General features: G+C 50.1%; 1 protein-coding gene across 1 annotated transcript in view; it reads right to left on the bottom strand.

Moving 5' to 3' along the window:
* The window catches only part of LOC140185043 (uncharacterized), a 423,878-nt gene that overhangs the window by 59,558 nt on the left and 352,474 nt on the right, over window positions 1-11,846 (bottom strand). The window contains 4 exon segments of the mRNA XM_072238262.1: window positions 213-400; window positions 2,548-2,781; window positions 8,704-8,847; window positions 10,921-11,105. Coding sequence (XP_072094363.1) covers window positions 213-400; window positions 2,548-2,781; window positions 8,704-8,847; window positions 10,921-11,105 — 751 coding nt within the window.

Here is an 11,846-nt window from a genome sequence, read left to right as displayed (position 1 = left end):
ACCGCGATTGTCCACTACACGCGCTGCAGTCCCAGGGAATTAAAGTTACGTCGCTGTCGGTGGGAAGGAATTGTGGTATCTATATCAGGGAGGGATCGGAAACAGATTAAACAGTTCGGAACAGAAATGAAAACTCGACCATGGACTGCCCAAGCCCGGCTGCAAAAGGAGGAGGGTCGTGCATGGGTCTAGGAACCCCATCCCGTAAAAACCCAGTGAGACAGAAACGTCAACTGAATCTCCACAGGCCTCATCCCCGGGATCGGAAGGACCTTCCCCTGGAAGACGATTGAAGTCGTGTGGTGAAAGGAGAAGCCACAGGGCTGATCAAACCCCGGCCCTGGACAGGGGACTTTGGCGAGCTGCTGTTGGCGGCCTGTGTCCCGGTAGGCGTGATGGGCTAAAGAGGAAGCAGAACAGAAATGCAGCAGGAGTGAAGAGCCTGGTTCAGTCTGAGGCGGGACTCATGGGACAAGTTCTGAAAAGAGAGGTACAAGAGACTGCAGGTGCTGGAATCTCCGGTAAGAAACGTGATGCTGGAGGAGCTGAGCAGGTCAGGCAGCATCTGTGTAGAGAAATATTCCATTGAATTTCCGGGCCGAATTCCTTCATCAGGACCGTCTCGACCCGAAATGTCGATTGTCCATTTCCCTCCACAGTTGCTGCCTGACCCGTTGAGTTCGCCCAACAGAACATTTTGACTTTTCTCGAGGTCTAGAGAGAGTCAGAGTGGGGTGTAAACCCGGGGTTTAGTAAATATTGAAAGCAGCTATTAAATTCGTCTATGCCATGTCATTGGGGATGTGGAGAGAATATTGTGCTGTGAGGAGACAGATGCAGTGGTGATGACCGACTCCTGGCTGCGGGAGTAAACACAGGACTGGATATTCTAGTTCACAGGGCGGAAACATTTTTTTTTTGTGAAATCCTGAAGAAGCTTTCGGACTTTACCCATGTCTGTCCCAGCTCCAATAGAAGATCAGTTTTCATAACTCTATACACGGCCCAGAAGTTTATCAAAGCAAACTTTATTCACCATGAAATATTCACAAGTTTGAACCGTGCAATGCCTTCACCCGAAGATCAGTGAGTCTTCTACCACGCAGCTGCTGTGGCACAGGCCCTTCCATCTTTCTCCACATATCTTCGCCAGCCCACAGTCCGCAAAGAGGTGAGTGACCGTCCCGTCTCCACTGCAGTAATCTCGGGGCAGCGCGCTGTGGGAGTGATCTCCGGGCATGCAGCAAGGATCCGACTGGGAGCGCCCCTCTCGCCGCCATTTTGGAAGGATTTGGCAAGATGATGAAATAATTTCATCGCCCTCCTGATGAAACTACGCAACGTACTGGATTCGGCCCAGGATATCACGGGTGGAGCCCTCCAAATCACCGAACATATCGACATGAAACGCTGTCCTAGCAAAGCAGCATCCGTCATCAGAGGTGCTCACCACCAAGGCCAGGCTCTTTTCTGGCGGATGCAGCCAGTTAGAAGGTACCAGAGCCTCAGGAGTCGCACCAAAAGTTACTACCCTCGACGATCAAGTTATTGAATAACAGAGGACAACTGCAATCACTTGCTGTCCATTGAGATGTCCCCACAACCAATGATCGCACTGGACCGGTATCAAAATGAGTGAAATCAGAGCTGGTTTGACTGAGACAGATCGCTTTCGGCCTGGCTCTGAATAAGAGAAAGAAGAGTCACACACAATCTTATAGGATAATGACAGAGTTGGGGCAAGAGCGATGTTTCCCCTGGCTGGCGTGTGGAACCAGGGTTCACAGAACTTCACAGACTTAAAATCCGAGCTCACCTCTGACGGACTGAGATGAGGAGAAATGTCCCCATCCAGAGTGCAGTGAATCTTTGAATTTGTTTCCACAAGGTTTCTAAATTGATTAGACATATTTGGGGGCTCAGCGGTGATGGGAACGTTGCACGAAAGTGGCGCTGAGGTCAAAGGTTCTCAGTGAAAGGCAGAACAGACGCAAAGGGCCGAATAGCCACACATGCTCGTATTTCTTATTTATTAAAACATGAATGTTTTTTCCGCCTTGTTCCCCCTTGGCCTTCAGCCTGTCGGATTGCACAGGGGAGCGGACAGAGCTCCACAGATCCATCAGCAGCCCCTGCGGTTATTTCATGTCTCGTTACTCATTGCTATTTCTCCATATTTGCATTTGCACAGTTGTAGTCTTCTGTACTTTGATTGATTTTTCACTGATCCAGTTATAGTTACCATTATATAGATTTTCTGAATATGTCCGCAGGTAAATTAATTTCAGAGTGGCAGGTTGTGACTTATATGTACTCTGATAATAAAATTTACTATGCGCTTTGAGTTTCGGGGAACTTCCTTCGATCTGAGAAGAAACTGTGACTGACAGCTCCAGCTCACCGCAGCAGCCCGCCCTCAGACACGGTCACAGCCAATCAGCGAGTACCGCTGGGAGACTGTTGCTCCCATTGGCTGAGGTGTGTCAGTGGGCAGGACGGTGAGCGCTCGGAGCGGACTGGGGAGAGTCCGGAGATTGGGAGCTGCACCTCGGGTAAAGGCTGCAACACCGGCCGGGGCCTTGAACCCTTCCGATGGCAGCGGTGAAGAGACTGGTGGGGATTCAGTCAGATGTTTCAGCGCCGTTCCCGCCGTGGATCGGGGCCTGTTGTCCGGAGCTGCCTCCCGGACCCGACCCCTGCTGCCGGGAGACGGGAGCTGCCCCGCAGCGGCTGCCGATGGATCTCCGGTGCTCTCAGCGCTCCGCTGTGCAATCCGACTGGCTGAAGGCCAAAGGAGGACGAGACACAAAGGTAAACTCGGACATCAGAAAATAAAAAAAAAGAAACAGGAGCAGGCCATTCGGCCCCTTGCGCCTGTTCTGCCCTTCACTTAGAACATGCCTGATCTTTGACCTCAGCGCCACTTCCCTGCAACGTACGCAGCATCGCAGGGCCCCTGAATTTGCTCTTTCAATTTAGAAATCTTGTGGAGCAAATCCCAAAGGTTCACTCTAGTCTGAGCGAAGAAATTTCTCCTCATCTCAGACCTGCTAAACTGACCTCAGATTTTGTGACACCTGGTTCCTCAACCCAGCCAGAGGAAACATCATTCCTGCCTCTACCCTATCAATAATCTGTGAGACTCTGTCTGTCTCAGTCAAGAACACCTTTTATTTCTCTAATTTTGTGACAGGCCCGGTCAGTGTAATCTCTCTGAGGATGCTACCTCAGCCCCTAAATCAATCTGGGAAACCTTCTCTTCATTCCCTTCATCCCACAGGCTGACTCTGGGAGGCGACCAGACCTGTGCATAGTGTTCCATGTACGCTCTCACCAGGACCCCATATACCTTCAGAGGAGATCTTTATTCTTGCATTCAAACCTTCCTTCCCATTCAATGCTCTTCATTTAATATCGATCTCAAACAGTGAACAGGTACAACACACCCTCAGTCATGAATTTAAAGGGCAGGTGTTGCAACAGTTTGAGATTCATACCGGGGGCCACGGAGCAAGCAGGGAGTCACAAAGGGAGGAATGTGGGAGTGTTGTGTGTCTGAGCCCAGCTGTGTGTGTTTGTGTATCTGAATCAAGTTTAATATCACTGGCATGTGTGGTGAAACTTGTTGTTTTGTGACAGCAGTACATTGCAACGCATAGTAATAAAAACTACAAATTACAATCAGTATGTCTAAAATTAGATTTAAAAAGTAGTGCAAAAAGAGGGGGAGAATGCTGGGGAAGTGTTCATGGGTTGATTGTCCATTCAGAAATCTGATGGCGGAGGGGAAGAAGCTGTTTCTGAAATGCTGAGTGTGTTTCCAGGGTCCTGTACATCCTCCTTGATGTTATCAATGAGAAGACGGCCTGTCCTGGGTGATGGGGGCTTAATGATGGTTGCTACCTTTTTGTGGCATCATCTTTTGACTGTGTCCTGGATGCTGTGGAGTCCAGTGTCCATGAAGGAGCTGGCTGAGTTTACAACTTTCTGCAGCATTTTCCGACCCTGTGCAGTGGCCTCTCCACACCAGGCAGTGATGCAACCAGTTAGAATGCTCTCCACAGTACACCTGTAGAAATTTGCAAGTGTCTTTAGTGACAGACCGATTCCCCTCAATCTCCGAATGAAATATAGCCGATGTTGTGCCTTCATTGTAACTGCATCAATATGTTGGGCCCAGGATAGTTCCTCAGAGATGTTGACAGGCAGGAAATAGAAACTGCTCACCCTTTTCACTTCTGATCCCACGATGAGGACTGGTGTGTGTTCCCTCGACTTCCCCTTCCTGAATCCACAGTCAATTCCTCTGTTTTAATGATGTTGAGAGCAAGGTTGTTACTGTGACACCACTCAACTTGCTGATCGATCTCACTCCTGTCCTCCTCCTCGTCACCATCTGTAATTCCACCAACAATAGTTGTGTCATCGGCAAGTTTATAGATGAGCCTGGCCACACAGACGTGGTGTAGAGAGAGTAGAGCAGTGGGCTGAGCACGCATCGTTGAGGTGTGTCAGTGTTGATTGTCAGCAAGGAGGAGATGTTATTTCTGATCCACACAGACTGTGGTCTCCTGGTGAGGATCCAGTTGCAGAAGGAGGTACAGAGGCCCAGGATTTGGAGCTTGTTGATTACAATTGAGGGTCTGATTGTGTTGAACGCTGAGCTGCAATGAGCACCCTGACTGTGAATTGCTTTTATCCTGCTGATCCTGATGGGACAGCCAGTAAGATTACATCTGTTGTTGAAAAATTGTGGCGATTGGCAAATTGCAGTGGGTCCATGAACAGGCAGGAGATGATTCCAGCCGTGACCAACCCCTCAAAACACTTCATCACAGTAATGAGCGTCACTGGGCGATAGTCGTTGAGGAAGGTCACCCTGGTCTTTTTGGCACTGGTATGATCGTCCCCGTTCTGAAATGTGTGTGTGTGTGTGTGTGTGTGTGTGTGTGTGTGTGTGTGTGTGTGTGTGTGTATGTGCGTGCGCGTGCGCGTGCTCTCTTGAGCAGAGAAAAAGAGTATTCGAGGCTTTCCAGTTCACTCAGGAATGTTTCCAGTAACTGGGGTGCCTCGAACGAGGGGTCACAGTGTTGGGCCGACCATTCAGATCAGAACAAAATAATTTACCCAGCAGAGTGAGCTCACAACCCGCTCTTCTGTTTGAGAGAGATATTTACAAATTAAATGCACAATTTAAAATGAGTAAAGTAAATTTATTATCAAAGTACACGCATGTCAGCATGTGTAATCCTGAGATTTGATTATTTTGTTAATTCAGTAAATTCAAGAACGATGATAAGATAAATGAAAGATCGCACCCAACAGGACAAACAAAACAACTATGTGCAAAAGACAACAAAATTCTAATGCAAAAGAAGAAAAAACTAAGAAATAAATATCAAGAACATGAGATGAAGCTTTGTTGATTGTGTCCATTGCGTGTGGGAACAGTTCAGTGATGGGGCAAGTTAATCTGAGTAAAATTATCCCCTCTTGTTGAGGACCCTGTTGGTTGAGGAGTAATAACTGTTCCTGAACCTGGTGTTGAGGCTCCTGAGGCTCAGGCAGCTTCTTCCTGATGGCAGCATTGAGAAGAGATCATGGCCCGGGTGGTGGGGGTCCTTGATGATGGATGCTGCTTTCCTGCGACAGCACTCCATCGAGATGTGCTCAGTTGTGAGGAGAGTTTTACCCGTGAAGTACCGGCCGTATCCACTATTTCTAGCAGGAGTTTCCTGTCAAGGGCTTTGCTGTTTCCATACCAGGCCATGATGCAACCACTGAACATGCTCCCCACCGCACATCTGTCGAAGTTTGTTAAGGTTTGATATGTCATTCTGAATCCATGAAAGCTTCTAAGCAAGGAGAGACATTTCCTGTTTTCTTGTAATTGCACTGACATCCCGGGACCTGGACAGATCCTCTGAAATGATAACATTGGGGAATTTAAATTTGCTGATCATCTTCAAATTTGAGCCCTGATGAGGATTGCCTCTTGAACCACCAGATTCCTCCTCCAAAGTCAACAATCAGCTCATTGTTCTTGCTACCAGTGAATGAGAGGTTGCTCTCAGACCATAAGACCGTAAGATATAGGAGCAAAATTAGGCCATTTGGCCCATCGGGCATGCTCCACTATTTTATTCTGGTTGATCCATTTTTCCGTAGCCACATTTTCCTGCTATCTCCTGGTATCCCTTCATGCCCGGACCAATCAGGAATCTATCAACCACTCCCTTAACATGAGGAAAACAGCATTCATCATCAAATCAGGGTGAGGTAAGGCTCCTCACAATCTGTATCTATCCATTTCTCTCCCTCCCTCCTTCCCCACTCTCTTGCTTCGAAATCTCGCTTTCCCTCCCTCCAATTCTCTCTCCTCTGCCCTCTCTCCCCTCTCTATCCCTCTCTCGTCGCTCCCATTACTTCCCTTACTCTCCCCTCATTTTCCCCTCATTCTGCCCTCATTCTCCCCTCTCTCCCATTGGTCTCCTCTCCTCTCATTTTGTCTCTCTCACTCTGCTCCCCTCTTATACACACTCACTCCCTCTCACCCCCTCTCCCCTTCACCTTCCACTCACTCCCTACTCTCACTCTCTCCCTCTCGCTTCCTCTCTCTCCACCCTCCCCACCCTCTTCTCCCTCTCGCCTCTCTCCCACTCTCCTCACCCTCCACCCCCTCTATGCTCGCACCTCTCACCCCCTCTCCCCTTTCGCCGTCGCATCCTCCCCCCCTTCTTTCAACTCCCTCCTCCTGTCCTCTCTCTCCTCTCTCCACTCTCTCCATCCCCTCTCCCTCCCCTCCATCCTATCAGTGCGCTCTACCCACCTCTCCGTCTCTCACCCTCTCCCACTCTGCCCTCTCATTCCCCCCTTTATCCCCTCTTTCCCCACGCTCTCCCCACTCTCGCCCCAACACACTCCCCTCTCTCCTCTCTCCCCAGTCCCTACCCCTTTCTCACCACTCTCCCTCACCACTACCCCCTCACTGTCAACCCACTCCACTCTCCCTCCCCCGCTCCTTCTTTCCCTCTCCCACTACCACCCCTCTCCAACTCCCAACCCTCTCTTCCTCCTTCCCGTACTTCCCACCCCTCTCTCTACTCCCACTGTCTCTCCTCACCCTCTTTTCTCCCTCTCTGTACTCCATATCTCTTTCCTCCCCCTCCTTCTCCTTCCCCTCTCTCAATTTCCACCTCTCAATTCCCCACTCTGTCACCATTGCTCCTCACCTGTCTCCTCTGTCCCCTCTCTCCTTTCCCTCTCCTCTCTCCTCTCTGATCTGTCTCCATCCGGTGTCTCCCTCCTCTCCGTCCTCCCCCTCTCCCCACTTTTCCTTTGCTCCCCCAACCCTCTGCCCCTCCCCTACCCCCGCCTCTCCTCCCTCTCCACCGCTCTACCTCTCTCCATCTCTACTCCTCTACACCTTTCCCCTCTCTCTCCCACTTCACTCTCCCTCTCTCCCCTGCTCTCTCTCTCCCTCTGCCCATACTCTCTATAACCCTCTCTTCAACCCCCTCTCTCCTCCCCTTTCTCCTCCCCCTCTCTCTTCCCCTCTATCTCCTCCCCCTTCTCCCTCTCTCTCTCCCTCTCTCCTCCCCCCTCTCCTCCCCCTCTCCCCCTTCTCTACTCCCCTTCTCTCCTCCCCCTCTCCTGCCCCTCTCTCTCCTCCCCCTCTCTCTCCCCCTTCTCTACTCCCCTTCTCTCCTCCCACTCTCCTCCCCCCTCTCTCCTCTCCCTCTCTCCTCCCCCTCTCTCCTCTCCCTCTCTCCTCCTCCGCTCTCTCCTCCCCACTCTCTCCTTCCCCTCTCTCCTCACCCTCTCTCCTCCCCCCTCCTTCCTCCCCCCTTTCCTCCCCTTTTCTTTCCCCCTCTCCTCCTCCCTCTCCTCCCTTCCCTCTCCTCCCCTCCCCCTTTCTCCTCTCCCTCTCTCCTCCCCCTCTCTCTCCTCCCCCTCTCTCTCCTCCCCCTCTCTCCTCCCCCTCTCTCCTTCCCCTCTCTCCTCCCCCCTCCTCACCCTCTCTCCTCACCCTCTCTCTCCTCCGCTCCCTCTCCTCCCCTCCCTCTCGTCCTCCTCTCACTCTCTCACCTCTCTCCTTTCCCCCCTTCACCTGTCTCCTCTCTCCTCTCTTCCTGCACTCTCTCCCTTCCATCTGTCCCTCCCCTCTCCCCTCACTCCCTCCCTTCTCCTATTCTTCCCCCCTCCCCTCGCTCCATCCCTTCTACCATTCTCCCCCTCCCCCTCTCTCCCCACCTAGCTCTCCCCTTCTCTCTTTCTCTCACCACCCCCCCCCTTCCTCTTTCCCTGTCTTCCCTCTCTCCCCACTCTCATTTCGCTCTGGTGGCCCCCTGGGATGTTTCACTCCTGCAAAAATTGAGAAGCTTCCTGAGCCAACCCGGCCCCTCCCTGCGCAGTAGTAGAGGGCCCCTATAGTTTCAATGGCGTCCCTGCAGCCTGGAATGTACCGGTCGGCACATTCCTGTACGACAGGGGTTCCCAACATTTTTTATGCTATAGACCTATACCATTGACGGTGGCCCGCAGGCTGGGAACCCCTGGTCTCCGGCCAAATCGATGTGATGTCAGACCAACACGTTTTGGCCGCCTTCCACCGAGTTGATGATCTTCCAGCAACAGTTGATGTCACACAGGTTCTGTGGCACAGGCCCTTTCATCTTTCTCCACATATCCTCGCCAGCCCACGGTTCTCAAACAGGTGAGTGACCGTTTCCTCTCCACTGCCGTAATCTCGGGGCAGCGCGCTGTGGGAGTGATCTCCGGGCATGCAGCAAGGATCAGACTGGGAGGGGCCCTCTCGCCACCATCCAGGTGAGGACTGCGTGGCTGCTGGTGAATCAGAATGAGAATCAGGTTTATTATCACCAGCAAGTGACGTGAAATTTGTTAACGTAGCAGCAGCAGTTCAATGCAATACATAATCTATCAGGGGAAAATAAAATTTGAATAATAATAAATAAGCAAGTATTACAATTACAGTATACATATAATGAATAGATTTTAAAAACGTGCAAAATGGAAATTCTGTATTTAAAAAAAAATGAGATGGTGTCCAAAGATTCAATGTGCATTTAGGAATCGGATGCCAGAGAGAAAGAGGCTGTTCCCTAATTGTTGAGTGTGTGCCGTCAGGCTTCTGTACCTCGTACCTGATGGTAACAGTGAGAAAAGGGATTGCCCTGGTGCTGGAGGGCTTAATAATGGACGTTGCCTTTCTGAGACATCGCTCACTGAAGATCTGGTGATGAGGCATTCTGCATGATGGTCTGTACTGTCTGCTCAGGGAACCACCCCACTGTGTCCATCCATTCCTTCTCCTGCAGTAACTGCAGGGCATTCAGTACTGACCACTGTTGTTGTAGTCAAAGCTGCTGGTCTGGAACCAGTTTCATTACCACAAGGTTCACATCGAGAGCGCGATGAATGAACCAGTTCCTCTCCATCTTGATGAGTCTACACAAGGTATTGGATTCGGCGCAATGCATCACGGGTGGAGTCCTTACAGCCACTGAGCACATCGACATGAAACGCTGTTGCAGCAAAGCAACATCCATCATCAGAGATGTTCAACAACCAGGCCAAGCTATTTTCTCACTGCTGCAATCAGGTAAAAGGCACAAGAGAGTCAGGACTATCACCACCAGGTTCAGGAACAGTCACTACCCTCAACCACCAGGCTCCAGAACAATACAGAACAAATACACTGACTTGCCCATCCATTGAGGTGCTCCCACAGCCAATGATCGCACTGGGCCTGTCTCGCACTTAGAGAAATAAGAGACAAGCACAATCTAACATGATATCGAGAGGGTTGCGGCAAGAATGATGTTTCCCCCGGCTGGGGTGTGGAGCCAGGGATCACAGACTCAAACCCCGAGTTCACCTCAGCAGACCGAGATGCAGAGCAATTTCCTCAACCGCAGTGCAGTGAATCTTTGGGATTTTCTCCACAAAGTTTCTAAATTCAAAAGACATATTTCGGGTTTCAGTGATGATAGGAACGTTGCGAGAAATTGGCACTCAGGTAAAAGATCAGTCATAGAAACCACAGAACCATAGAAAAACTACAGCACAGAAACAGGCCTTTTGGCTCTTCTTGGCTGTGCCGAACCATTTTCTGCTTAGTCCCACTGACCTGCACACGGACTATATCCCTCTATACACCTCCATACATACCAGTCATGTTCTGAGTGAAGGGCAGATTTAGCTTGAGGGGCCGAATGGCCACGCCTGCTCCTGTTCCTTATTCTCAGCAGCGGGAGTTACCTTTGCCCCTTGTTCTCCCTTGGCCTTCAGCCCATCAGATTGCACAGGGGAGCGGTGAGAGCTCCGGAGATCCACCGGCAGCCGCTGCGGTTATTTCACGTTCTCGTTATTTATTGCTATTTATTTATATTTGCATTTGCACAGTTTGTTGTCGTCTACACTCTGGTTCATCTTTCACTGATCCTGTTATAGTTACTGTTTATAGATTTTCTGAGTATGTCCGCAGGAAAATAAATCTCGGGATTGTATGCGGTGACTTATCTGTACTCTGATAATAAAATTTACTTTGAACTTTGAGTTTCGGGGAACTTCCATTGATTCTGAGAACAAACTGTGACTGACATCTCCAGCTCCAGGCAACAACCCGTCCTCAGACACACTCACAGCCAATCAGCGAGCACCGCTGGGAGAAGCATGCTCTCATTGGCTGAGGAGTGTCAGTGGGCGGGACACTGAGCGTTCAGAGCGGATCGGGCTTTGGAACCAGGAGCGAGTGGACTCAGGGAGAGGCCGGAGATCGGAAGCGGCACTTCGATTAAAGGCTGCAACATCTGCTGGGGTGTTGAAACCTTCCGATGGCAGAGGTGAAGAGACTGACGGTGATTCCGTGAGATGCTTCATCTACACGGAGGGTACCCGGCCTTTTACCGCCGTGCATCGGGGCTTCTTGTCTGGATCTTTGTCCCAGACCCGTCCTCTGCTCCTGGGAGAAGGGAGATGCCCCGCAGCCGCTGCCGATGTCTCCGGAGACCTCACCGTGCACTTGAGTAATCCGACAAGATGAAGGCCAAGGGAGAACGAGGCGCAAAAGTAAACTCGTGCTTGCGAAAATCAGAAACAGGAAGATGTGTGACCTTCGACCCTCGCACCTGTTCTATCCTTCACTCAGAACATGTCTGATCTTTGACCTCAGCTCGACTTTTATGCAACATTACCAGCATCGCTGAGCCTTTAAATTTCCCTTTTGAATTTAATAAAAATCTCCTCATCTCCGTCCAGCTGAGATGATCTTGGATTTTGAATCTGTGATCCCTGGATCCTCATCCCAGCCAGGAAAAGATCATTCCAGCCCGTACTCAGTGAGATCGTGACTGTCTCTGTCAGACAACTTGTCATTTCTCTAATTTTGAGACAGTCCCAGTCAGTGTAATCTCGCCGGGGACACTACCTCACTCCCAAATACATCTTGGAAACTTGTTTTCATTTCCTTCATCCCACAGGCTGACTCTGGACGGAAGACCAGACCAGTGCACAGTGTTCCATGTACGCTCTCACCAGGACTCCATATACCTCCAGAGGAGATCTTTATTCTTATACTCAAACCTTCCTTCCCATTCAATGTTCTTCATTTAGTATAATCTCAAACAGTGAACAGATACAACACACCCTCAGACATGATTTTTTTTAATGTTTTATTGTTTTACAACATTGAATCACAGTGGACTTAATTCGGCTTTTTTGACATTGATCAACAGAAAATAAGACTCTTACGTGTCAAATTGAAAACAACTCTCTACAAAGTGATCGAAATTAAGTACAAATATAAAACACAGCATAATGAA

The sequence above is a fragment of the Mobula birostris genome, chromosome 20, assembly GCF_030028105.1.
Source record: "Mobula birostris isolate sMobBir1 chromosome 20, sMobBir1.hap1, whole genome shotgun sequence".
Lineage (NCBI taxonomy): Eukaryota > Metazoa > Chordata > Chondrichthyes > Myliobatiformes > Myliobatidae > Mobula > Mobula birostris.
Note: the sequence above shows the minus strand (reverse complement) of the source record. Positions and strands in the feature narration are given on the sequence as shown.